Genomic DNA, 27,349 nt, shown 5'->3' on the forward strand with positions numbered 1-27,349 from the left:
TTTTGAAGGGGGACTTGGAAGCCCATCAGCCGATCAAAAAGAGAAGAACGTGTTTAACGCTCTCCTGACCCAGTCATACTGCTTCTTTCCAACCCTGCGTTCAGCACAGGACAAGAAAATCCATTTAAAAATCATTTCACACAAATCCAAGAGAAGGGGGGGCGGGGAAATTAGAAAGCCAAAAGGAAGCGGTGGTATTTGCATGACTCCAGCATGCAAGAACAAGCAAAGCGCCTGAAGAAAGAAGCTCCAACCCAGACAGCATTTCAGAACTGGATTTAAAGCGTCGCTGAGGCTTCGATGTAGATGCTAGGTGCGTGGAGGACCTTCTGGCTAATTCCTCCCCATAATTTATTCTGATGATGAAATACCTAACTTCATTATATTCCTTTCTCCACTGCATTTCTACCCCAGAGGAGTTTCCCTGCTCCTAAAGAAGGGACCAGAAGAATCCTGCCCTTTTGGGCATTTTCTTCAGCATCTTTTAACGTATCACACTAACACAGCAAACGAAACCATCACAGCGTTCGAAGACATAATAGATAAGCGTGGTTCTACTGGTTTTACTCTTGATTTTTACCAAAGAAAAACAGCGGAGTGAAATAGGGGGAGGTGAGTGTGTGGGCATGTACTTTACCTTTCTGGAATCCACTGCTGCATACATGATGTCCATCCAGCCCTTGAAAGTAGCCTGGCAAAGAAAACACATGTTCTCTTAGAATTCATCCACAGGAGAAGAACAAGGATGAAGTGAAGGGTTCCCTGGCCCTCTCCGTCACCCTGTATACTGAACTCTTTTCATTTTATCTACATGAAATAAATCAAGCTGGAGAAGCAGGTCCATAAAGCTCAACAAGGTCAAGCGCAAGGTCCTGCACCTGGGTGGGAGCAACCCCCAGTACAGGTTGGGGGATGAAGGGACGGAGAGCAGCCCCACCCAGAAGGACCCAGGGGTGCTGGTGGGTGAGATGCTGGGCAGGAGCCAGCAACGGTGCCGAAGCCCCGGCGGGGTCGTGGGCTGCAGCCAAAGCAGCACAGCCAGCAGGTCGAGGGGGGTGGGGATCCTGCCCCACTCTGCTGAGATCCCACCGATGGTCACCGTGTCCAGCTCCGGGGTCCCCAGCACGGGAAGGACACGGGCCAGAGGCCACAGAAGGATGGGAGGGATGGAAGCCCTCTCCGAGGAGGACAGGCTGGGACAGTTGGGGCTGTTCAGCCTGGAGAAGAGAAGGCTCCGGGGAGACCTTCTGGCAGCTTTTCAATACTTGGAGCTTTCCAAGAAAGATGGGGACAGACATTTTAGCAGGGCCTGCTGCGATAAGACAAGGGGTAATGAGTTTTCAATTAAAAGAGAGGAGATTGACACTAGATAGAAGGAAGAAATATTTTACGAGGAGGATGGTGAGGCACAGGTTGCCCAGCAAGGCTGTGGATGCCCAGTCTGTGGAAACGTTCAAGGCCAGGTGGGACGGGGCTCATCCAGTTGGGGATGTCCCTGCTGAAGGCAGGGGGTTGGACTGGATGACCACGGGAGGTCCCTTCCAACCCAACCCAAGCTAGGATTCTACAATAAAATGAATCTCAACAGCGTTACTGCTGTCTCACGGAGCACGGGAGACCCCAACTAGGCAAAGGGGTAACACATAAACCGACAGTTTTATTGCAAACCCAAACCCAAGTGGGATTAAGGGGATGCTGTACGTCAAGGGGAGAGGGAAGCAGTCAAAATACATTAGAATAAACTTGTATTTACCAATACTAGGGAGACAGTGAAAGCAAAACTTACAACTTGCAGAAGAGCCAGATATCCTGCCCCAACGTTGTCAAAGTTAATTTTCACGTTCTTCCATCGAATCTCAGTGGAGTTGGGTGGCATCAGCGCTTCGCAGTCTGTTTTGTTGTTAACAACTTCTATTTCGAAGCGCTCCTCAGCTGTTTCATTAAAGCAGTAATGATATTTCCCGGCAAACAGGTTAACCCCCATAATGCTGAAAATCAGCCAGAAGATAAGGCAGACCAACAAGACATTCATAATGGAAGGGATAGCGCCAACCAAGGCGTTGACAACCACCTGTGTTGGAAGGGGTGGGAAAAAGTTTCAGTATAAAACACGAGGCAGGAGACAGCAAGCATCAATACAGCTGGTTTTGGGGGTGGGGGGGTAGGGGGGAACAGGAGGTAAGGCCACTGACAGACGTGTGGCGTTTACTCCACGCAGAAGTTGGCAGTGAACTTAGTCCAAGTGGTTTAAAAACCCCAATATTCTGCTCCAAAGCCACCTACCGAAGCTCTGTTTGGAAAATAAACCGGGCCAGGTCGTTCGGTTGACGGGGGTTGATTTTGGATTGTTACTTCTTCGGTTAAACAGCAATTATTTGAAAGAATTTTAGTTGCCGAAAGGAAGGGAGGGAGTTACTGAGTGAGGCTCAGACCCTCTTCTCGGTACCAACCAGGCTCCTAGCTACAATTTTTCGCAGAGCCAAGTCTGAGGACACTTTTTTTTGTTTATGGATTCAATGGGTGTTATCAGCCGGTGGCCCTCACGGCCATTCCCCACCTTCAAACAAGGCTGTGACACTCAGCAGCCTGCCTCCTGCTCCCCCACCCCGAGGTCCCCAGCAAGGGGGGACACAGGACCAAGCCCGGTGTTGCTCCGGTAAGACTAAGCAGTGAATCGCTGTAAACATCCGAGACTGTATTTGTGACTAAGCAAGGCCGACCACGTTGTCTCAGGCAGACAGCGGAGCATGCAGCTAGGCAGGCTCAAGAAGGCAGCAAAGCCATGTTCCTTCCTCCAAACTGCAGCAAACGCAGGGGGAAGCCACGAGGGGGTTTGTCCGAGCTCGTTATCTTCCACCGCCTCCTAATTTTACCCTTTAGTAGTTGGGGAGCGCCGTGTCCCTCAGCATCCCTGGCCAACGCGTGGCACAATGTAAGCTATCAGGCTTTTAAGGGAGTTAGGTCAGCAGGACATTCAGTCTTTTATGATGAGCTCCTAATTTAGGTTCCTTTAATAGAGGAACAGAACCTAAAGTGGTTTTACCCCTTAGTTTTGAAAGGGTAATTCAATTACACAGCCATCCTCAAGCAGTAGCACCTGAGCCACCACTGGTCCTGGCCACCACCCAGCCTCCCCTCTCTCCTCTGGATGCGACCAGGGTCTCCAGGCTGGGCTCCGCAGCCAGCACCGGTCCTCCCCCACCAAGGCAAACTAAGACGACGGCGATCTAGGCAGCAAGCAGCATTGCAACAACCCTTAAACGACATCGTGACTTCATCACTAATACCCAGAGAGGCAGAACATAAAGCCCTATGGCTCAGAGCCAAGCCCTCCAGGACAGGCTCTGGTCAAAATGCCTTTGCTTTCACTCTCCCCTCCCCCAAATCGCACGTCCTGCTGCCGGTCGTCGCCACGACCCCCGTTGGGTTTATCAAGAGGCTGGTTTGGTCCAGCCCAGCAGGGAAGCGAGAGATGCGTCGCACCCACCTGGAAGATTGTGATTGATAACAGCGTCCAAAAAGATGCGAGCGAAGGAACATGGCTTTTGTGCGCAGACCGACACCAACGCATGCACGCGTGATAGCAAAACTGTCGAACCTCCTGGGTAATTTAAGAGCAAAGCAAGCTCTTGAAAAATGCAGATTACTATGGAGTAGAGAAAAGCAAAGAACTACATTTTACGTTTCCTTTGCAAAGGCATTTCAAATCGCTTATTCTCTGGCTGGGCAGAATTGGTTTGGGCACCTGGGGCAGCAACACTTGCCTTCAAGTCAAACCAAAGAGAAAATAATTGGGTTTGGATAGTGAAGAGGGCTGCAGTCAGAACTATTGATTTTTCTGGGGTGAAATTCCCCCGTCTTTAAGCATGGGGATTGCCTGACTGTGCGTTAGAAACCACAACTTCTCTCCAGCATGGCTTAAAAATAGCTTTTTCTATCTACAGGCTTGGTAGCTCGGGCTTTTCCTTTGCGCTCACGCTCTCGGGCAGGACCTGAACCCAGCCCAGCAAAAGCTCCGGCTTGGCATCCACGGAAAAGTTTTCATCCTTTGTGCCTGTATTAGAGAATAAAGTTTGGGATTAAGCTAACGGCCACAAAGCAGTAATGGCAGGGGGAAAACACTAGGGAGGAAACAACCCTCTGCGGATTTGTTACCATTATTATTATTTATTCCTATCGTTTCCTATGGAATTTGAGGATTCCCGATCAGCTCGGTGCCTCCCTTGCGCTCTACTTTGCGCTCAGTTAAATTCAAAAGAGATCAGAAGGATCCAGGTGGAATTATCAGAAGGATCCAGGTGGAACTGCTCCAGTCAGATCCTGGAGTAAAACTACAGATGCTATTCCCTTCCCTTTTTTTTTTTTAAAAAAATATGGTTTTTATCTCTCCTGTTATCTCTAATGGTGAGCTAACTGGGTTTTAGCACAAAAGACCTACATGGTTGTCCTAAGAGCAACTGGGAAACCCATGGATACAACACACCCTGCACGGAAACATACCATTTTTTGGCATGTTCTTCTATGACCACTTCAATCCCAAATGGGAAAAAGGCACTGAAATACGGAATATGAAGTGGCAAAGCAGCGAGATGCTGCAATACTAATTTCAAATCCCCGAGAGATTGGCGCTGCCTACCAATTTGAGGAAAGCTGGTTAAGTTCAATGCTTTGCTTGTGCTTCGTTGCTAGTTCCACAGTGACAGGACAGGGGACCATAAAGCGTGGGAAAAGGGAGGGAGTGGAAAGGAAAAGCTTCACTATCAGACAAGGCTTCCAGTCACCACTAGACTGGACCGAGAACAACAAGGTGCAACAAGAGGAATTAAACCAAAGCCTTTTTTTTTTTTTTTTTTTTTTTTTGCAAACAGCCGAGCTCCCCGCCAGTCCCTTCCTGATGGCCTGAGTGATCCCAGAAAGGAAGCAGCCTTTCACCCCCTTGCAGGCAGACTGCATTTTAAAAAAACCCCTCATTAAAAAAAAAAAAAAAAAAAAAAAAAAAAAAAAAAGTGTCTTTCAATCCAATTCCACCAGCGGCCAACACCTAGAGGGGCCGGAGACACTGAGGTGGTTCAAATTCTGCTTCTTTGCACCTGGTGATTCTCCCTAGATCAAAAAAAAAATAAAAGTTACAGCTCAGAAGCCCCCTCGGATGCTATAGAGGTAAAAGCCAGGCTAAATGAGAACAGCCAAGTGTTAACATCGTCTACAAATGGCATGTGGTTTGGGCCAGTAATTAATGTAATGAGGCAGCTTAATGCATCTCCCTTTCTTAAGAGGGGAGGGTGCAGCGGTGGGCAGGGTGAGGGGACATCCACAGTAGAGGTGATCGAGTCAGCAGCTGCATCATGATTCTGTTTGGAATTTTTCTTTCCACCAGTTTTGATCAGTTCTAGCATGCTTAAAAAAATACCGCTCCACAGGCATGCAGAAGGATCAGCTGCTAATGGCATCTTACCCTCATCCCCTCAAATCGGGACAACGCTCTTAAAGGCCTCAAAGCTCTTAGTGTCCTAAGGGACTTTATGGCACCTAGTTCCGAGTAGCCCAGGGCATTAGCTATAAGGCTGACTAAAGAGACCTACACAGAAAATAGAAAAAAAAAAAAAAAAAAAAAGAAGAAAAAAAAAAAAAGAAAGAAAAAAAGGAAAAAAAAAAAAAAAAGAAAAAAAAGGTTCCAGACTGTTAGAATGATTCCCCTAGCACTGATTGCCCAGCGGCCCCCATAATAAATACCGAAGACATGCCACCAGCTGCCTACTTCACTTGACTGAAACGACCTGGAAGGAAATAATGTGGTTGAGAAAGGCGTAAGAAAAGAACAGAGGGGAAAGATAAGTGAGAGAGAGGCAGAGACACACAGACGGAGAAGGGGTCTGTCGGCAGGAAGAGCCCAAACGATGACAAAAACCTTACCCTCGCCCTTTCCTGTCTGCAGGATCCCAGCGGCTCCCATTAAATTTAAGCCCGACAAATTTTAAAGGGACCTATGAGAAAGAATACAGATAAATACACACACTGCACAACCTGCACCCAACTTGTCCCGCCAGCTGCCGGTGCTGCTTCCTCCATGGCGATGGCCTTCGGGGATGGGACTCATGCCTGACTTGGCCAATATCATTTGAAAAAAAAAAAAAAAAAAAAAAAGGGAATGCTGCCCAGGCAGCCCATGCCAACTTTTACCCCCCATGAATCCCCAGGGGTTGGGGAGAGTAAAGTCTCCTGCGCTTCTTTTTGTGCCGCCTTGGAGTTGCAGCGGCGTTCGTGAGCATCCTGGGGGGAGGATGAGGATGGGTAGAGCCCACCTCAGGGATGAGCTGCCCAGGCTCCGACCCCAAACCTCCGGCACAGCTGGGAACAGCTCGTTTCCATCCATTGTCCAACACTGACCACAAAGACAACCTGTTCTCTGTAGCAGCCTGGCATCAGAGTTAGGCTCTACGCTGGGGAACGACCAAATATCCTCAACCGACCGCTCCCGAGGGCGGCTCAGCATCCCGCAGGATTAAGCCCTGCATTAGCAAGAGCCTGAAAGCGTGGGGCCAGCTCTACTTTTTGACCTGGCACATGTATTTAGGGCAGCAGCCCGTTCCCCACGTGAGCCAAGGGACAACTCTTTCGATTAGCTCAGTCGTGACTTGGCCATACGTAAATAGTATCTACAGACACCATCTCATCGGCATCCCACTATCTTCCATTTTTGCCTAGCATCACGTTACAGACACAGATAAGAAACAGATACATCAACCCTTTTTAAAGGAAAAAAAAAAAAAAAAAGACATCAATATACAGCAACAAATAGAAAAACATGAGACCTCCTCCTACAACAGTTTTAAAACGGTCCCTAAAAAGGGACTTTTTAGCTTAGTTCTCAGAATAGGACACTTCCTATTTATCATCATTCTTTTAACAAAAGGGATAGTAAGATAATAAGTGGAAATTCATTATAGTGACGATTCTTACTCCACACATATTCCAGGGAAATTTCAAGACCAGATTTCCAACGGGTGGGGAAAACTTCAGCCATTTCATCTCATCTGACCGTTGGTGCACGTGGCTTCACGCATTTTCTCTCTTCCTATCTGTCCCCAAAATAAGCGGCCACAACATATGGCAACTGGGGTTTTCCACCTGGTTTTCCCATTTGAAAATGACACTGATAAAAAACACGCTGGGGGTGGCCCAAAGGCTTACAATGAAGCTTTTGAGAAGCAAAATCAGCCTACTCGGGACAGGAGTGAGCCCGTAGGAACACCAGCACGTTAAAAGTCCTGGTCCCGAATTTCAGAATAGGGGTGGGATTTGGAGGTTGGGGGCTATCAGATCCATAGAGAAATACAGAATATAGAAAATCCATACAGAAATATCCTGTAAATATAATACAGGGGACAGGCTTCACTGAGTCCTCACTTCTAGGGCTTCTTCCCCTTGGGATAACGCCTCGCTCCCGAGGAGGAAACCAAGCCAACGGCAGGAACCCCGCTAAAGGCTGGTTTAGCTTTCGTGGGGTCTGGTCAGTATTATTCCCTCGGGACACTCCGACAGAAGACACAGCAGGCAGCGATGGCAGACAAAAGGAATTGCAGATTGACTGAAAAGCAGAAGCTTTCATTATTACCCAGCAAAAGAGTTTGTCTTCACAAATACACCCAGCAAGCTTGGGGAATCAGAGGAGGAGGAGGGTTATTTGACAATGCTAGCAAACCTGAAAAATAATATTCAAGAGCGTTGTTATGATGCAAAGGTTTTATTTGCTGTTAGTTACGGCTGCCACCCTGGCTCCACATTCATTAAAAACCCCGTCATGGACAGGTACAGGGCACGATGCGTAGCTGGGATCTTGTCGGGTAATATTTTGCCATCTCAAATTCACATTTCCCATTTTTTGTAGACCAAAACGTGCCCACTGCCTTGTCTACGACACCAAGTGAAAAGAGAAATTTCACCTAAAGCGCTGGGAATTCAGGATCCCTCTACTTGTTCACTCCCTGTCAATGTGTTACCGGACTGGGATGCTCCTTAAGTTTTACTCCACCAGCAGCCAGATACAAGATGAAAATGAAATTTGTACCACATCTGCCAATTTGTCCCCAGCAGCTGGAATTCAACTGGCAACATGAGGCGTAAGGGCTGGGTTTGTGCTCAGCTGCCGGTTGTTTTTTTACTATGGGACCCCCCAAAATTTCATTTGCCAAATGAGTGCCTCAAAGCAGTGCAGAAGAGACGGTATCTCGTGTTAGTTTCCACTTGTACTTCAACTTCAGGCAGTGAAAGAGATGCGGGGTTATTTTCAGAAGTTACTACTTCAAGAGGTGTGTTAAAAGGAAAAGTGTTAAGAGGATCAGTGAGGACTTTTTTTTTACATATATAAAATATTCAAAATTTCAGGTTTCCACAGGAAATGTAGACATTTTGAGTCACTTCTGCCCCTGAATTCCAAGCATAGTTCCTCCACCTACTCAGAAATATTTCCAGAGTGATAATGTCACTGAACAGCAACTTGGCATAACTGAATCATATTCAAAACGTTCCAAGTGAGAAGCTTGGAAAAAAAAAAAAAAGATTTTTTTTTTTTTTATACTTGCTCTTGGGGCATTCACTAAGGATACTGATTCACAACTGGATGCGATGAAACGTTTTAAAAGAATCCAAGCCCTTGAGGTTCTAAAGTTCTCTTTTTTTGCAATTCTTTGGACTTCAAGTCCTATCAAATTCCATCATTTTCTGCCACTTTGGACAGCATACACTCCAATTATTTTAAACGCCCCTGCTGTGCTTTCACAGCCAAATTTACTGCCAACACTTCTCTCTATTGGCTTTTTGTAATTCTCAAATTTATTCTCTGCAGGGAAATTGTGGGGCAATCATGTGCTGAGCTGCCCGCAGCCAGCCCTTCCCTTGCTCACGCTACGATCCCTTATCAACAAGCCGCCTCCGCCGGTGGATACTGTCCTGCCTTTCCTCTTTTTAACGGAAGAAAAATGACATTAGAACTTCATTTTGCATAATAAATTCCCAGACTGTCCCAAATCCAGAACGGACCTCGTTAGGTGGTCGAACGGGAAGGTTTTGCCTGCTTCATCGTCCCCCATTGTTAATAACACAAGCAAAGGATTAAAGAGGGTGTCACCGAGGAACGCCGCCTCTGCACAAGTTCTCCACTAGCTCAACATGCCGGTGGGCCTCTTAGAAATGGAATTTTCAGCGGAGCAAAAGGGTCAAGGGCTGGAAAACCCTCCTTGTCTCTGCAGGCTCCTTAAGGATCTGCAGGGCAGAAATTCCAGAGCTGCATAGGAAACACCAGCGATACTCAACAGGCTCAAGGGTTTCATCCTCATCTGGGAAACTCGAGATATCTGGGATTGGCTCCTCATTAAATATATGATTCAGTTAGGACAATTCTCAGGAGAAAGCGTTACACCCAGCATCCTTCTAACTGACTTTTTTTTTTTTTTTTTCTCTCCAACCAGAAGTAAGAAGGAGAGGATACATACGGCAACAATGAGGAAATCCAGCCAGCACCAGGCGTTGGTGAAGAACTTGACGAATCCATAAGCGCACCACTTCAGCAACATCTCCAGGATGAAAATGTACGTGAATACCTTGTCCGCATACTCCAGGATGGTCCGGATGGTTTTTCTCTGCTCTATGTAAATATCCTCAAAAGCCTGGGAAACAACCAGGTACGCGCATCATTACATCAGGTTTATTCCACAGCTCAACATCGTTATCCAGGAGCTTATTCAAACAATACTGAGCAGTGGAATTTCTTATATTATATATAATAATAAACATATTCTTACACAGTGCATCTTTGCTCTAGTAGTTGCAACACTGCAACGCCAAACGAATGAATTAAAAAAAAAAAAACAACACCAAAAAAAAGGAAAGTCCTGAATAAATCACACAAGAACTTCTCTGCCTTTTAGGGATCTGACACAAGCTTTTATATCTAAAATGATACCAGTTCAGCAACTGGTCTCGCTACGGTCCCACAGAGGCAGGTTTTCTCCACAGCTCCGCACATCCAAAAGGGCTGAGCTCATCAGCAATCAGACCGTTAAATTACTACGAAAGCTGTGCACGTAAAGAAAACCAGGCTACCACCATGGGATACGAGCTGTTGTGGACTTGGGTCCTAAAATTCATGAGTAACACGTGCTTGAAGCTGTCCGTCGTGTCACCCCACCTGCTAAACACCATACTGTGCCAAAACAAACCAGGGTGATGATGATCTGTACCTATGGAACACCGCGAGGTCAAGAAGCTCTGCAAACGAGGGATAGCGAAGAAAGGGAAAGATAAATATTTGTGTTCGGTAATGTGAAAAATGAGGCACAGATACAGGCTGACTTTGTCCAAAATCCTCACGTTTCCAGCCCAGCTACGACAGTAGCACTGACTAGATGCACCACATCAATCAGAACCCAGATCTGCAGGCTTTCAGCCTTCACTCTGAATTTCAACTACATCAAAATCACGAATAAAGGCTTTCGTACAGCACCTACCACAACAGATGCCTGTTTTCCAGGCAAGACCCATCATCGCTCGCTTTTTCACCCAATTTCCTACCCACAGCTTTCCCCTAGCCCACCCCCACCGGGCTACGCGTACTCCTCTATTTTACTCACCAGAGCCCCGCTGCTCAGTAGGATCATAAAGATGATGAAGGTCTCAAACCAATTATGTTCCACAATCAGAAAACAAGTCTTCCTCAAGGTCCACCAAGACTTCCCCAGCCCTTCCTCAATATTGACCTGACAACATTTACAGCGCTGCATACAACCTGGAACGGGGACAGGGCACAAAGGAGCGTGAGCGCCTAATTTATTAGGGAGCACGATTTCGTCTAAGCCCATCAAAATTGTCACGGTCTACAAGCAGTTTTAATGCTAACAACATTAGACACGTTGAGTTTCAGTTAAAACTTTCGCGTTCTTGAGGATATTATAATTCTTTCGCCACTTCTGTACCTGGCCACCTGAATTAACATCAATTTGTGAACAGATTAAGCTCGTTCTATTTGGTGAGGTATCCACGCACATGACGGCAGACAAATGGAAAACTTGCTGATAAAATAACCTTGAACCATTTAAAATATCTTTGCCATGGGAATACCTGTAATGGATCAGTCACCGAAAGACACTGAGGCCAGCGACAGAAGGGAAAAAAACCAAACAACCTGACCAGAAGCCAGATTCTTCTGCTTCTGAGGACTCAAGGCATCAGTTGTACAAAAGACCAACTTGCCCTTCCTATAGGTCATCTACACCCTTGGGATGGCAAAGCCTTCGTTTTGCAAATTCTTCTGAACCGCTTCACACAACGCAGCACCCAAGAAAGGTCCGGGAACCAGCGGAGGGTCAGCCCTGATCCAGACTGAGATCCAACCACAAGGGAAGCTTAGGGCAAACATGTCCCCAAAACATCTCGGAGGCTCCTTTCCACGCTCAGAGTCCCACCTTACCTTCTGTGAAGCAAGCATCTGGGTCCAGGTACTCCTCCGGCGCCTCCACGGGGACTTCTTCCACTTCAGGCTTTATATCAATGGTGCTACCTTCGGAGGAGCTGGTATCATCAAGTTTCTTGAACAGAAAAGAAAACCCAATCCAATCTGTAATTCATTCCCAACAAGTATCCAACGTCATGGTGACTTGGCAATTCGTTCACCCGATTTACTGTTGTGGAAGTTGTTTCCTCACTCCACCTCGTCAGGATCCTGACCCAGCTTACAGGTTGACAGGACAGTCCATATTAAGTATTTATATTATATATATAAGTATCTGTGGGTGCCCACAGAGCAACCAGCACAAGAAAAACTCCTCCTGAGTGCAAAGACAACGTAATATAAAGAGTTTTGTGCTGGATCCACCCCGTTCTCCCTCCCAAGATGCTTCCAGGCACTCACACGTGGGGCAAATGACTCAAATGAATTTTTAGCATCTCATCCTACCTCTTTGCTGCCGTCAGGATCCGTATCGCTGCTAAAATCTTCTGTGTTGAGATTTTCAAAATCTGATTCCCCTACAGCAATAGGCACCCGGACAGTGAGATTGGGGTTGTTGATGAAGGACATGTGATCTTCATCTATTATGTACTTCTCCACGCTGCTCCCAATGCCACTCGTCGTACCATTGCCGTTCTTCTGATAATCAATGTCTCTGTTGATATCAGCCCCTGTATGGTTAGCGATGCAGTTCACCTTCTTGTCGTACAACTCATCCAAAGGTTTGACCTCATCTGCCTCCCGCTGCTTGAAATGAGCCTGCATGAACTCCCGCACCTTCGCCTTGGTCCAGGCGATGCCCTTCTTGATGCGGATCACAGAAATCTGCAGGTTGTTCATCTCCCCGTCATCATCTGTCGCTGCCAAGTTGTCGGCGCTGAAGGAGCTCAGCAGCAAGGCCAAGAAGAGGTTCAGCACCTGAAAGAGAAGAGGTCACACTTGGCAGAGCCGACGCACACGGGTTGGATTCCCAAAGCCCAACATGAGTCTTTAGCCGCGTTAGCAGGCTGCAGAGCTACGCCAGCAACCGCCACGCTGAGAACCAGCTCTGCCACCCCACCGAGGCACACAGGACCCAAGGAACGAGACATGGATCCTGCCACGTGTTCCGTGAGCCCCACGCAGTGCCCAGCTGCGCCGGGGGCTCGGCACGGGCACAAGGGTCCCTGCCACGGAGCCCCGTGCAGGATCCACACCGCCCATATTTGAAGAGCGGGATTTACGCAGCAGTCAGCAAAGGGATTTAAATTCAGCCTTATCAGTTTAATCCCACCCCTGGCTCAAAGGAAACGAGCCAAATCCAGGCATTTTAGGTGTCCATGCCCGGCTTCGCTCCCTTGCTCCCACCTGGCCACTGACCCCAAGACTTTATTTTGTCAAAATCCCCCTCGGCGAGACGAGTCCTCTCAGACAGAGCTCCCACCACTGCCCTGAAGGCATGCAACCGTCCGCGCTACTTCGTTCTTGCTTCCATTTCCCTCCGTCAGACTTTTTCTTCATAGAATTTAGAGACCAGAAGGAACCATCATGCTCCAGCCTAACCTCCCACACAGCGGGCCAAATCCTGCACACAACCGTACCTCCTGATTGAGCCAGCGGGAAGAACTGAGAAGAAACTTCCAACCTCGTTTTAACGCTTCGGGACCTGCCCCTGCGTACTGAATTATTTCCTCTCTTGGCTTTGGAAAACCAGGTTTTGCTTCTTTTAAGCTTCTTTTACTCCCTTGGGCAAGGTGGGGGTTGGACCCCTTCAACTGGGGGGTTCATACCTCCAGCGTGTATTGCAAAGCGCTTGGATGCTTTCTTTGTGGGCAATCGTTTAAGGCCTTAATCAAGCCAAGCACATCGTTAATACCATGCTACCCGAGCCAACAGGCCATGAAGGAGCCCAAGAGACTCACAAGTCATTAACTCCCTAGCCCTGCAGTCTCCCCACCTTCTACCCAACCCAGAGGCAACCAATAAAGACCATCAGTAACCATTTACTGACCACTAAATTTCCGATGACCATGACCATCATGAAGACAATCAAGCACATGGCCTGTCCTGCTACTTCCATACAATCCCACATGGTCTCAATCCATTCCCCACACAACACACGGAAGACAATAAGGAAGGAGTGGAAGAAATCGTGCATGTGCCAGCGGGGTAGCTCACAGTCCGGATTGATCTTGCAGACACACTCCTTGTAGCTTTTGCCGAAAAGCTGCATGCCCACCACGGCGAAGATGAACACGATGATGGCTAGCACCAAGGTCAAGTTCCCCAAAGCACCCACTGAGTTACCGATGATTTTTATCAGCATGTTCAGAGTGGGCCAGGACTTGGCCAGTTTGAAGACTCTCAGCTACCAAAGAAACCAAACAAACCCAAAAAAACAAAAACAGAGCAGAGAATGACAATTTAATTTCATCTTAAAGAGGAAAATCAGGCTGAACTTTACGTAAACAGCAACCATCTCGCATTTTACGTAAACATAAGCCCATGCTTCTGCTACCAAAGTCAGCGGGAGCAGGGAACACTTAACTTCTCTTTGAATTTGGTAAAAAAAATCCTGTATTTTGTACTTAGTTATCCCCACACACACAGTGATCTCCCTTTACAAGGGAAAGGCACGGAGCTTCCACCTCGCTTTGCAAACTTTGCAATGTTAAGGAAGACAGAAGAGTTATCTGAAGGCTGTGTGTCACAAAAAATTACTTTTTGCTTCCCCGAATCCTTCTCATCTTCCCCTGGGAAGGATTTGTTTTCCTGGCGCATCCAGAACACACAATCAAAATCTGTTTTCCAGAGGATCTCACTTTGGAGACAGACTTTCTGAAGCTGGATATAAGCGGGAGCTTCTCATTACTGTGCTCCTTGGAAAATCCAACCTCGGTTGTGGTTCTCTGCACCCAAAAATCCAACCCTGAGGTTTTTTGTAATTTCATTTTCAGAAGTTTAACCATTGACAGCACAAGTTAAAGCACACGAAGGCTGGAAGTATCCAGCGCCTTTGTGACAGTGTAACATACAACCTACCAAATGTGACCACATGAAATCAGAGGTGTGTTCTGATGTGGTCCATCTCCACCTCTACGAAGAACAACAAAACACCTCCCAAGTTCTCCTGCGCTGCCTAAACGCAACGAGCCATCGCTCAGATCTCATGAACAGCAGTTGTCAAGTAAGAAGAGACCTCAAAAATGACTCTATTCCACCTCCATCCTCCCCCAAACCAGAAAACAACTGGTGGTTTTTGTCTTTTCTTATGCAAAAAGCTTTCTAGTGGCTCCAAGAGAGTAACATGCAAAAAGAACTGGAATATGGAATACCAATCGGAAAGATCGCAGCACAGAAAGTCCTTCCACATCTGCTAGACTCAGTTCCATTAAACTGAGGGAGACAATAAATCCATCAAAGATGTTCCACCCTTCCTGGAAATAATAGTAGGGATCCATGGCAATGAGCTTCAGGAACATTTCAGCTGTGAAAATTCCCGTGAAAACCTGGAGCGGTGAGGAGAGAGACAAAGGACAGGTAAAGAGTCGCTTTGGTTCAAGTTCTGATGTTCAGGTTCAATATCCAACCCCATCATTTGTCACAGCAACTCAAACGCGCAGCCTCCGCAACGCCACGTGCTCGGCTGCAGTAGTTGTTGCTCCTCCGATGCAGCACAAACACCACTGACCTACTCAGGCATACCAGGAATTAAATATTTTGGAATTTTAAGGAATTAAATAAGGAATTTAAGAATTCTGACCAGAGAAGCGCACCCTTAGCAAACATCTCTGAGTTGACACAGAGCAACGTGGCAAGCTCACACCACTCTGTGTCCTCTAGAACCAGTTTTTTCAGCCTAAATCTTCCTTAACTAGCAATGTATCCCAGTAGGAGCAGATGTGTAAGGAATATTTACCAATAGTATCTTACCAGATTTCCGACGGAGAGCACGTGCTCAAACTCCGGGGTCATTGGGTGGTGCTCCATGGCCATGAACAAAGTGTTCAGCACGATACAGATGGTGATGGCCAAGTCAACAAAAGGATCCATGACAATTAAGTTCACGATCTCCTTCAGCTTCATCCAGTAAGGGTGGCATTCCCAGATCAAAAACGTGTTGGCGAATTTGTACCAGCAAGGGGGACACTTCCTCTGGGATTCTTCCAGCTCTACAGTGACAAAACAAAACAGCAGCAGCGTTGAGTCTTCACCTCTATGGCCACTGGATGTGTCTTGACAGCCGGCACGGCTAAAATACCTCCCCGTCACAAACACCTCCCTGCTTGCACCAAAATTCAGTATTTTGGGGCCAAAGGTGTGTTTTTCCACACGCACACACAACGCCCAAACCAGAAGAACTCCGGGACGCTTGGCAATAGCGAAGACCAAGAGTTACTAAGCCCAGAACCTTACGACCGTGGCCAACCGTGTGGGTTGCCACAATGGAAGAGTTGGGTCAAGTTGACTGCACGAGGTCACCAGGAAGAGCAGTTCCAACCCTGTGCAACAGCCCTGCCTGGCTCTTATGATTCAGTGCCAATTATTTTAAACGAAGGGATTTATTTAACCCAGAACCCATCAAGGTAAAATGGTTTAAATCCAAGTTACAGATCCTGAACTGTCTTTGGTGCCAGTTTTTAAAATAACTTAAATGAATTCTGCGCTGAATGCAGACGCAGTCTAAAAGAGGAAATACATGACATAATGCTGCAAAGGATTTTAAACAGGAATAACCCGATTAAGACTAACCACATCCATCTACAGAAATCAAACGCAATGCCGCGTCCATTATTTTTTTTGTACACTGGCTTATTTCAAGCGCTTAGGGCAAAAAAAAAAAAAAAATAAAAATATCAGGAGTTTCCCCCCCTCTATTCTTTGACTTGCAATGGTTCCATTGAGGATATACAGCTGTTCAGGCTGAAGTTTTATTCTTCCTGAGTAGGGAAAGGACCGCTGCACTCTTTTTCTCATTGGTTCTCTGGTTGCTTAGTATTTAGTTGCCTTGGAATTTCTAAAGTTAAAAAAGAGGGCCGTAGCACTGTAGCCTGTAGGCGTTTGTGTGGGAGGGAAGCAGCAGCAGAACCTTGCTCTGTTTCTAAGTATATTTAGTTTTCATACAATTTTATTGCAGGAGACAGCAGGAATTTGAGATCATCAACCTCATACGGCTGCTGTTCAGAAATTTTTGCTGGCTCTTGCATAACAAGAGTTGGAAATCTCATCTCCATGTGCTGTCCGTTTCAGAATTGCTGTCATCCCGCTGTCCCTTTCTCTTTTGACAGCTGTCACACTGCAGCTCTCAGCACAGCTCCCATCCTTTGCTCCCACGGCTCGTAAGCAAAGGGGGGTCCCTGCGGTCCTTGGGAGAAGGCAGGAGCCAGAACACCTGCACCAGGCAGCGCCTTACTCCCATCATCCCTGCACCGCATACTCATCGTTGTAAAAGTACAGCTCTCCGCTGCCTTCACCTCTGTATCTACGTAATTCAGGCGCAAAACCAAGTGAAATAAAGTCTTAATAAATATTTCTGGCTCCATAATGACTCAAAAGCAGCAGGTTTAGGCAAAACCCATGCGGGACTATGAACTACTTGGACGCAGGGACAGCTGAATCCTGCACACCCGATGGGCTCGCAGGTCCCCTGTCAGACACCCAAAGGTCAAACCCGATCTCTGCTGTGCAGCACTTACCTGACCTTGCCCTTGACCTCAGCCCATCCCCCTCCCCCAGCTCCCTACAGCCCAGCTATCGCTCTGATCCCCGCAGCCATCAGCACAGCTCAGGACAGGGAGCCCAGGGCAGACGGGGGGTGAGGAACCCGACCTGTAAAAGCAGGATGGGTCCTCTCTCATCGGATCATTTCGGTCGGAAAAGACCTTTGGGATCTTCGTCCGACACACCAAGGGAGAGCAACTGATAGGTACCGAGGGAGCCCAGACCTCGGAGCCATACCTACCCTCCACGAGGGTATTCGTCAAGCCGGTCATCACACTGTTGGTTCGGTCCTTTCTTCCATAGGATGCGTTCACCTGATCCATGGAGACCAGCAGAGACCCACCAGGTTTCTTTCTAATTTCGATTTCAGTAGTACCCTGCAAAATTCATATGATGGTTAATACAAAGTCTTCAAGCCTTCCCGGTATTTTACAGACTCTCAGCCTAGAAAATACATAAGTCCAAGAGAGAAAAGTGTCTTTGCTCCCACTGTCCTCCCCTTCCTACAAGATATAAATGGTCACACCAAAACTCAAGCCCTCTCATTTCTGCTAGCACCAGTGCTCCCCAGCCTCAGAGAAACGAAGGACTGTATTTTAACGAACATTTCTAATGAAGGCTGCTGGAGTACCAAGTCATTTATGCTCCCTACCACTACCAAACAGCACTAGTGACTTTTATTAACCAGGTCGCTTTACAGCCCAGCTGGTGGGAGCCTGACCCACCCCAGTTAACGAAGGTCAGGAACGCAACATCTGACAGTACCAACATTTGTTTCAAAATCTGCATCTGAAAATTTGGATGGAAGAAGTTCAGCCACATCACCGAGAACCAGCAGGGATTCCTCCCGCTCCAGCCCCCTACGAAGCTTAATTTTTAACATGACAGGGAACTGAACCAGGTCTCGAGTTCATCCCCGTGAAGCATCACCTCGCTCTGCTCCCGTCAAAGCTCGTGCACCTCTAGAGGCACCTCACAGCTTCCCTGCCCTGGAGATGCCCATCCTCGTTAGGCACAACCTGGAGTACTAACAGATAACTACGGGTTTCCCCCCTCATTACAGGATTTTGCCGCTGCCTGCTAACGAAGCAAGGTCTCCGCACAGCCCGTGCAGCTCTCCCAACGTGATAGTTAATCGCTTGTTGCATGTTGAACTCTACGTATAGAGTCAGAAAAATAACTGCTAAGTAATACTTTCTCTTTTACGCATGCATCGTGCAGATTACTATTCCTACCGCATCCATGCTGCTTTAGAAAGGGAATTAACTACTCAAGCAAAACACTGTATTAACATGCTAACTAGGGAGGGGAAAAAACAGGTAGCAACTGATGCTTAACATAACTAATTAAGGTCAAACATGTTACAAGAATTAAGATAACTACAAAAAAATTGCTTGGAATTTATAGGCACGGTAATCAGATTTTTCTCAGAAATGATTGATTTCGGTATCTCTCAAATGATGTCGGTACAATCTTATTCAGATTCTTTTACGCCCCACTAACTAATACTCTGCATTTTGAGCTTTGTTTCCCTCCTGCACTCTGAAATGTTGATCCACTAAGAGGGTTACTCAACACCAACTCAGCCAACTCACTACAAAAAGTCACAGTCAAGGAAAATTCAGAAACGGTATTTTAAAATTTCCTTCTTTTACCAACAGTTTCCCTTGCAAAATTTAGTGGGAGCTAAAAGACTGTGTTTCCCTTGAAATCCCCATTATAAATATATCTATAAATATATAAAATAATATTTTCTCTTGTCGTGGAGAGCACTTGCAACAAGCTTTGGTTGGGCTCCCCATGCTTTCAACAGCTCCTTACGAATTGCCCCGCCACACCCCCAGCATCCCTATTAATATCAGTCCTTTAACAAAGGACTCAATTCCAAGTGGTTTTTTTTCCCAGAAAGCTGGGGTGGGAGAAGGAGGTGGGTGTCGGAGTTTGAGAAGGAAAGAAAGGGGATGTTAAAAGCACGGGGGGATTAATCCAGTTTGGACCGTATCGCCCGCCCGATGCTCATTCCGGCAGGACGCCTGGCTCACCCCAAGGGTGGCAGGCAGGAGGAGAGGACGGACCGCCATGCCTACGCTGGCTACTCATTGACACCCTTCCACTGCCATCGGTAGCTGCCTTATCTATTTTCACCTCAGGCAGAAGGCGGCCCCCAGGCATGCTGGAAGGGGGGCCACCGATGAGGGACACCACGCCGTTGCAATCCACCGTGCTGTTCCTCTTGACGTTTCGCCGGAGGTTGGGGAAAATCCGCGAGGATCGGCTGCCTTGGCTGTAGCCGCTGTAGCCGCTGTAGCTGCTCCTCCGATCGCGACCGCGGATGGGGATGAAGAGGGAATCTCTCCTGCCTTCGCTTTCCTCCACCGTGCTGTGCTCGTCATCGGCGAACTCGTTCTCCGAACCCGGGTCACGAAACCGCCCTTTGTAGCTGAAGATGCTGCTCTTGCTGTTGTGTCGAGAGAGAAAAGGGGAGCCTGGGATACTGAGGAGAGACTAGGAGGGAGAAAAGAAAGAACGACAACAGCATCAATAGCACGGAAACAAAGCGCTGCGGTGCTGAGTGCTGCTAAAGGGGTCTCGCTCCCTCTCCAGGTCTACCCAAAGCACCAGCGCTGTCGTCAGCCACGCTGGGAGAGGTGCTGACCCTCGGCTGGCTGAGCTACGCTGGTGAGGAGGTTACTGGCTGCATTTTCTACTCTCAGAAACAACTTCAAGCCAGGAGAAGTGTGGGCAAGGGCTGCAAACGTGGCCCGTTAAGCAGCCTCCTGGTCCCCTGCAAGCTTAAGACGGTGGGCAGATCCCTTTGGCATGCTAATAGGGATCTAGACTATGATCCCGACTACAAGCGAGCATGAACAGTAGCCAAGGAAATTCAAACTACCTGGTTCATGATGGAAAATTTCCTTCCTAGCCTGTTATCTGGCAGCCTGAACGCCTTCCTCCTCATGCCATCCTCCGACTCGGACTTGAACACCTTTTCGTTGTCACACTTCTCCTCTCCTTCCGACAACTCCTTGTCCTTTCGTTTTTTCCTCCTGTTCCGACGCTCCTTGGCGCTCTTGGAACTGAGTTTGGAAATCTCCGAGGAGCTCCGAGACATCCTCCCCCCACCATCATCTTCCACAGCGTCTTCGGAGACCGTCCCTGCCGAAGTGACCATAGCCGCAGCCTGAGGGCGTAGGCAAGAGAAGGGAAAAATAAATCAGATCCTACCAGGATTCATAGATGGCTTAATGCACCTAAGGACGAGTCTTTGGGGCAGGATTGAGATGCTGATTTTTTCTCCTGGAAGAAACCTGCAGCCAGGATTTGTAAAAAATTGTTCCTAGTTTACTTTTGCGGGTGGTAAAATATCTCTCGGTCCCTCGGCTTTGTTTATCAGCATCTGACACAGGACCAACAAAGATGAACTTGTCCTTCTTGCAGACATATTCCCGCACTGCACTAGGAGCTCTGAGAAGATTTAAAATTCCCTTAACAGGAGAGAAGTTTTCCAGCAGAAAATGATCACAGCCAGCTTGTGGATCATTCAGGAAACGCCAGCAACAGCAGGGAAGCACCGGCAGCCCCAGCCAACAAGGGACACAATGCCAGGTGAGCCAGCCACGGGATCGCTGCCGTTTTCTTCATCATACCTCACTGACAGGCAAATAAACCTTAAAATAGGCAAAAGCATCCAAACCCAGGCAATGGAAACACTCACCTGTGCTTCTTCCTGCTGCTTTTTCAATTGCTCTAACATGGCTTTAAATTCTGCTTCCTTCTGCTCTGCCTCCTCCAGCGTCGCCTGGTTCTGCTCTTCGTAAGCCATGGCTACCACAGCCAGGATCAGATTAACCAGGTAGAATGATCCCACAAAGATCACCAAGACGAAGAAGATCATGTAGGTTTTCCCTGCTGCTCGTAAGGTCTGGAAGTAGAAAAGAATGGTAAAAGGAAAGGGGAAAGCGATTTCCGAGTGACACCCAATGCACCGATCCCAAGCGTCCTGACCTGAATGTTTCTAAGAAAATACAGTGGTGCTGAATATTTAATATCTCAGCACCTCAGAGCACTAAGGCACAGCACATTCCTCAGCCATGAACGCAAAAGGCGACATCCCTCTTCCCCTCTGAAGGGACCATCCGATGGCTGCAAACTGAACATGATTCACAACCTTAGACTGCCTTAAACCTCAGCAACTCAGTGCTCAGACTCCCTTAAACCAAAAGAAAATCGAAGAAAAGCCATTTCAGCAAGATCCCCAAAGCATCCTCGGGTTACTGGGAAACATTCTGCCCTAAAAAGCGCCTCAGCACCTTCTGTGAGCAGGGCTGGGCTGCTCGCAAGTTCTGCGGCAGGCGCTCAGGCTCATCCAGAATGAATTCCCGGCCCATCCGCATGCACGCTGAGGTCCTGCCGTTCCTTCTGGACTTCAGAGTGGGACACCCGCTTTCAGGTACCATCCCCATCCTCCTCACCACCCAGCATCTCACCACGCAGCTGTACTGGCAGTTACCCTTTCGAATAGGTGGAATAAAATAAAAAAATATCGCATGTTCCTCTCCTGCGCTGCCCCAAATTCTCACCTTGCATTAACGTCGAAGCAAAGCTTTTACTTACTAATTGATACAAGTTTTCCCAAAAGTCCTGAGTCATAAGGCGAAATAAAGCCAGAAAAGCCCAGCTGAAAGTGTCGAAGCTTGTGTAACCATAGTTGGGGTTCCGTCCTGCTTTCATGCATGTGTAACCCTCCGGGCATTGACTGCGGAAAGATGACAACCAGTTCAGAGCACCGAGGCAGCACCAAGCTGAAAACATGCACATTCGCCACGCTTAGGGAGATATTTACAACCCTCCTAACAAACGGCACGGGTTTTGCTTTCTGTGTCAAGCCAGAAGAGCAGAGGAGGAGGCTGAGGGGGGAGTCAGACAAGCCCTGTTCTCTCGATGGAAACGAGACGCGGCGACACATGGCTTTTCACCCAACATGAGCCCCAAGGATGAGCTTTTGCCCTAAGCGTCCTCAGGGCTGAAGGAGAGGGTGAAAAACCAACAGCACATGGAAAGTTTCCATTTCTCAGCCTCCATCCCCTACTTCTCTGATGGTTCTCGTGGGAAATAATGCTGCTAGTAATCATTGTTAGCCATACCTGCCTCCTGAGATGCCCGCTTGCGTTATATTAGTCAAACCGATGGTAAAAGTGGATTAATAATTAAGAAAGTGAAACCCTTTACATGCAAAAAACCACCACAACCAACAAAGGAAGCAACAGGAAATATTCCAAAGGTTTTGCCATTATTACGTGACATCGACAGTAATTAAGAGTCTCTGCTTTTAATAAAGCTCAACACTCACCCTGCATCAGAGCTGTTACCACAGAGCAAAGGATCAGGGGCGCCAGGAATGATGTAAAAATTTGCTGGGGAAGATGAAAAAGAAAAGATTACGCACATACACATAGGGAGTCAGGATTTAACATACTACAGAACCACAAAAACCTTCGCTGAAGAGCCCTCTGGATAAATTTATCAGTAAACTGTAACTGTTTTAAATAACATCAGCCCCACTAACCGTGTCGAAATTTAAACATCTTTCTGAAGCCACAACAGCATTTTGGATAAAGATTTAAAAGTAGCTGACTGCACAGTGGAGGAGCTCCACGTGAGACGGGAGGAAGAAATGAAATTACAAAAACTTGGAGTCCTTGATGATCCGCAGCATCGTTTCCAGCTCTGAAACCCCGCCAGCGGGGAAGGATGCTGCGCAGGTCCCAGCACCATCCTGCGCGTTGTCTGAAGGACTCAGCAAAACTAAGTGCAGGGGCTGACGTTCAGCGCGGGAATTCAAATGGGCAGAGATCCTTCCTGTTTACCGTATGTCAACAGTTTTTAATTGGAAACACAAAAAAAAAGGGGGGGGGAAGGGGGAAGAGCCAGGAAAAAAGGCAGGAAAAAAGGCAGGAAAAAAGGCAGGAAAAAAGGCAGGAAAAAAGGCAGGAAAAAAGGCAGGAAAAAAGGCAGGAAAAAAGGCAGGAAAAAAGGCAGGAAAAAAGGCAGGAAAAAAGGCAGGAAAAAAGGCAGGAAAAAAGGCAGGAAAAAAGGCAGGAAAAAAGGCAGGAAAAAAGGCAGGAAAAAAGGCAGGAAAAAAGGCAGGAAAAAAGGCAGGAAAAAAGCAGCATTTTTGACAAAACCTTTAGCTAAACAAGCGCAGCCAAGACCTTCTGAAGGATGAACACAACTAAAAACACCTTAATAAGGGCAGGTTTCTAAAACCCCAAAAATATCTGTACGGGGCGGGGGTTTTACCGCACAGAGCTGGGCATGCCACACTCCACAGCCTGTCCGAAATCCCGCTTGGCGGCGTGACGCCAAATCACGAGGTTGCAGAAATACCTACACATATTGTTGGTGTATTCCTCCCAGTCGAAGCCCCTGGAGCCGTTATCCAGGTAAGTCTCATTCACGTTTATCGGCCATATCACACACTTGTTCCTTAAATTGCCCATGAAGAGCTGCAAGCCGATCAGAGCGAAGACGCTGAGACAAAACACCGTCAAGATCATCACGTCCGACAGCTTCTTCACGGACTGAATCAGGGCACCCACAATGGTCTTCAAGCCTGTAGAGAAGAAAACAAGACTCGAAATCAACTCCTGGAGAGGGAAAAGGCAGGGGAAAAATTAAATACATACGGTGGCAAAAGATTGCGGCGATGGGACGGCGGATTCCTGGGAACCACCGCTCGCATCCAGGTTTTTCCAAGTGCTGCCGAGGTGCTGAAGGACCCAAGCTCACTGGTTTCACTGGTGAACCAGCCAGTTTGCACAACCCAAAGCACGGCGCTCAGCCCCGAGAGCACCCGAACATGGCAGAAGGGTGTGGGGCACGCTCGGAGTCACCCCCATGAAAGCAGGATTTGTCTGAACAGACACATTCAATGAAGATACACAGCTACAAACCTCTCCCTGGACATGTTTAAGTCATGTTCAAGCCCAGCTTATTGGCACAACAACTTCCAAGGATCCAACCCCTTTCCAGCTGTCTACATCTGAAGTTTCTGCTGCTTAACGAAACCCTTTCCGCACTTTTGTGGGAGATGAATCTTTCATTTAGAGGATGGGGGTTGTTACGGGGAGGGCAGGGTTTCATCCAGAGTGCTGGCTCTTCGGCTTTTCCCGAGGCCGTCGGGATCGTTCCTAGGCAAGGCCCAATAACAGAAGGGAACTCAGGCCTAAGCCAAGAATCCTGCCGGTTTTCCAAACCCTTCTGCAAGAGGCAGCATCCGTGAGCTGGGGAGGAACGCAGCGCTGGGGCTTTCAGGGGGCAGATCTAAACACACAAGGATTCTGGACGCAGAAATCAAACGGCATCAGGGCCCTTTAATCAGCCTCCCCAATGTCGGGTAGCGCCGTCTTGCATTTATAAATAAATAGTGAAGGAGGCTGGAGGGAGGGAAGAGGGAAAATTAAATTTAAAATATCACAGATCCAGATGAATTCAGGGCTGGTTTGATCCAGGGCTCTGGCCAAGGCAATAAACCTCTCCATCCCGGCAAACCTTTCCATCCCGGCAAATCTTGCTATCCCAACAAACCTCTCTATCCTGGCAAACCATTCTATCCCAACAAATCTTTCCATCCCAGCCAACCCCTCTATCCTGGCAAACTTTTCCATCCTGGCAAACCTTTCTATGCCAGCAAATCTTGCTATCCCAACAAACCTCTCTATCCTGGCAAACCTTTTTATCCCGGCAAACCGTTCTATCCCGGCAAACCATTCTATCCCAACAAATCTTGCTATGCCAACAAAGCTTTCCATCCCAGCAAACCTTTCCATCCCATCAGAGGTTTGATCCCTATCAGGAACGTAGAGATTCAACCCCAGCTCAATAAAAAAAAGGAATTCTGACGGAGGAATAATTTTGCAAAACGTCTTTTACTTCATCCTTCACAACTTTTAGCCAACGCCAAAGCCCTACGCCCACACGAAGCAGGTTTTTGCCGTTTCTGGCAGACAAACCGTTTCATGCTCCTTTCCATCGCCCGAAGATGCACCGCTCCGCACATGCAGCCCTCATGCCAGCGCCAGCGTTCCCGGTTTGTATGCTGCTCTCCCACAGCCACGTACGGAGAACGGGGTTTGGCACTGAGCTGATCAACCGGCAGCAAGAGCCTTCCCAGTCCAGCCACAGGGCAAACACAACGGCCACAGCTTTCGGCTGGAGCGATCGCCTTCAGGACCGCAGATCCCGATTAGCCTGGATCCCCTTTCATGGAAGTGTGTCACAGGGACACTGATGGCATTAGGCAATTAAAACACTAATAACAGCAGCAATAAAATGATACCATCAGACCACCACTGAGTTTACTATGGTCTAAAGCCATCAGATGAAAGCGATATTTTGATGTTTTAGCTCACAGTCTGCTCCTGTCGCACGGATCCGGACAGACCCTCTACCTGCACGGAATTCTTTTCAGTGGCACGTTGTATTCTGGTTATAGTCCCTGTTTTTGTCTAAAAAAACACACTGAGGATAATTCCAATTATTGATAGAAGAGGTTGTCAGCACTCATTGTGCTGCTAAGATGAGTTTCTAGTTAGCTCAGCACAGTGCTAGAATTCCCATTCCATTCGAGGCACTGGAGCAGAAGGGGAACCCCTTTACGTTTTAATATTAAGCATATTCTAAAAATCCCTTCTTCCCTGAGACATGACAGCACTAAAACCCATCAAGAGCATTCTGCGCCTAAATTCCTATTAAATAACCCCAAAGGCTAATCACACAAATGCTTTATATTCCGCATGTTGTTAAGTCCCAGATGGGAGAGGGGGGTTTTACTGCAGGTTTTGTGCTTTACCTACGTCCCGCAGAACCCCAGCTGGGAAAATCCCATCCTGGAGCCAAAGGGAGACAAATAAACCACAGGCTGGCCATCGGCCGTTCCAGCCACGGGTGCTCCACCAGCCCCACCTCAGCTGCAGGGCAGATCATCCTCTCATAAATATCACATTAACTAATAAAAGTAGGCAGAAAATCATCCCTTTAGGAAAGCTTAGGGCTGTGCTGAACTTGGAAGGGCTCAGATCCACACACACCCCCTTGCCGTCACGTGAAATAAAAGGAAAACTCCTTTGGTTTCGAGCAGTATGGAGAGACCGATACAAAACTGAACCGTTCCGCTCCTTTCCGTAGGAAGACAAGGCATGCTGCCACACATTCAGCACCCAGCTCACGAAAGCCGCGTCATCTTCACTTTGCTAGGAATACGAAAGCAAAACAGACACATCTGATTTTATAACATCGATGCTTTTCTTCAGGCAAGCCACTTAATACCTGTAGCAGGCTGATAGAATCGCAACTGCGCTTCGGATCCGTCCAGTGCACCGCTAACGGCAATTAGCAAATCTCTTTTGCTCTTTGGATGTGCACGGCCGGACATTAAACAGCAATTAGCAAATCTCTTTTGCTCTTTGGATGTGCACTGCCGGACATTAAGGAAGGCTAAATAAGAACGTTATTCTAGCATATTCTCATTCGGTGCAAGGAAAGCAGGCGCCACTTAAGAACATCATGCACAACAGCCATGTACATCTGATGGGTTTAGCAGTCTGGAATGGGGACAAAAAGTGATGGGCCCCTACAATTCCATAGTCTCTTTTCTGGCAAACGTATATGCAAGTGTAGCCTGAGAAAGCAAAAGAACCATCATCAGTGAATGCATTAGGAAACAAAGCGCAAATAGAAGACCAAAAAAACCTCATCAAGCGATTGATGGTTTTGGGTGCCTACCTTGAGGCAGGTCAAGCACCTGAGAACTGGAAATCTAGAGATGCTTCAGTGCTTGTGAGAACTGAGCCGTGAGCTTGACCTTAGAATCAGGGCCACTTTTGAGAAACCACCTGCACGAGAATTTTCTGCACAAGAATTCAGGATCAGAACCATACTCCCAGCCCGTAATGCCTCCGTGGTCTCTAACAATAAAGGAGGGGCCATCGCTTACCCTCGGACACCCAGATTAAGAGCGTAGAAGCGTCACTTTGTAAGTGACAGTCCCGCAAAGCCCAGCTCCGGGGGTGGCACGGGAAATGGGCAGCTCTCCCAACAAGGACTTCTGGCTCACTGAAAGCATGGTCAATGCTTTGGGTCACTAAT

The 27,349-nt window shown here is 47.6% G+C and overlaps 1 protein-coding gene across 7 annotated transcripts in view; it reads right to left on the reverse strand.

Annotated features, from left to right (window-relative positions):
• Window positions 1-27,349, reverse strand: part of SCN8A (sodium voltage-gated channel alpha subunit 8) — a 65,770-nt gene that overhangs the window by 7,767 nt on the left and 30,654 nt on the right. For 6 of the 7 annotated variants that reach the window (XM_037411672.1, XM_037411679.1, XM_037411678.1 and 3 more), the window contains 17 exons: window positions 23,595-23,816; window positions 22,554-22,617; window positions 21,818-21,959; window positions 20,919-21,125; window positions 20,097-20,384; window positions 19,349-19,708; window positions 17,445-17,580; window positions 15,416-15,654; window positions 14,818-14,991; window positions 13,494-13,850; window positions 11,951-12,421; window positions 11,465-11,582; window positions 10,629-10,783; window positions 9,492-9,665; window positions 5,456-5,578; window positions 1,787-2,071; window positions 638-691 (listed from right to left, as the gene is read on the reverse strand). In XM_037411672.1, coding sequence (XP_037267569.1) covers window positions 638-691; window positions 1,787-2,071; window positions 5,456-5,578; window positions 9,492-9,665; window positions 10,629-10,783; window positions 11,465-11,582; window positions 11,951-12,421; window positions 13,494-13,850; window positions 14,818-14,991; window positions 15,416-15,654; window positions 17,445-17,580; window positions 19,349-19,708; window positions 20,097-20,384; window positions 20,919-21,125; window positions 21,818-21,959; window positions 22,554-22,617; window positions 23,595-23,816 — 3,569 coding nt within the window. The remainder of the gene's footprint in view (window positions 1-637; window positions 692-1,786; window positions 2,072-5,455; window positions 5,579-9,491; window positions 9,666-10,628; window positions 10,784-11,464; window positions 11,583-11,950; window positions 12,422-13,493; window positions 13,851-14,817; window positions 14,992-15,415; window positions 15,655-17,444; window positions 17,581-19,348; window positions 19,709-20,096; window positions 20,385-20,918; window positions 21,126-21,817; window positions 21,960-22,553; window positions 22,618-23,594; window positions 23,817-27,349) is intronic. The other variant, XM_037411675.1, reaches the window with a different exon arrangement.

This window comes from Falco rusticolus, chromosome 19, assembly GCF_015220075.1.
Source record: "Falco rusticolus isolate bFalRus1 chromosome 19, bFalRus1.pri, whole genome shotgun sequence".
Lineage (NCBI taxonomy): Eukaryota > Metazoa > Chordata > Aves > Falconiformes > Falconidae > Falco > Falco rusticolus.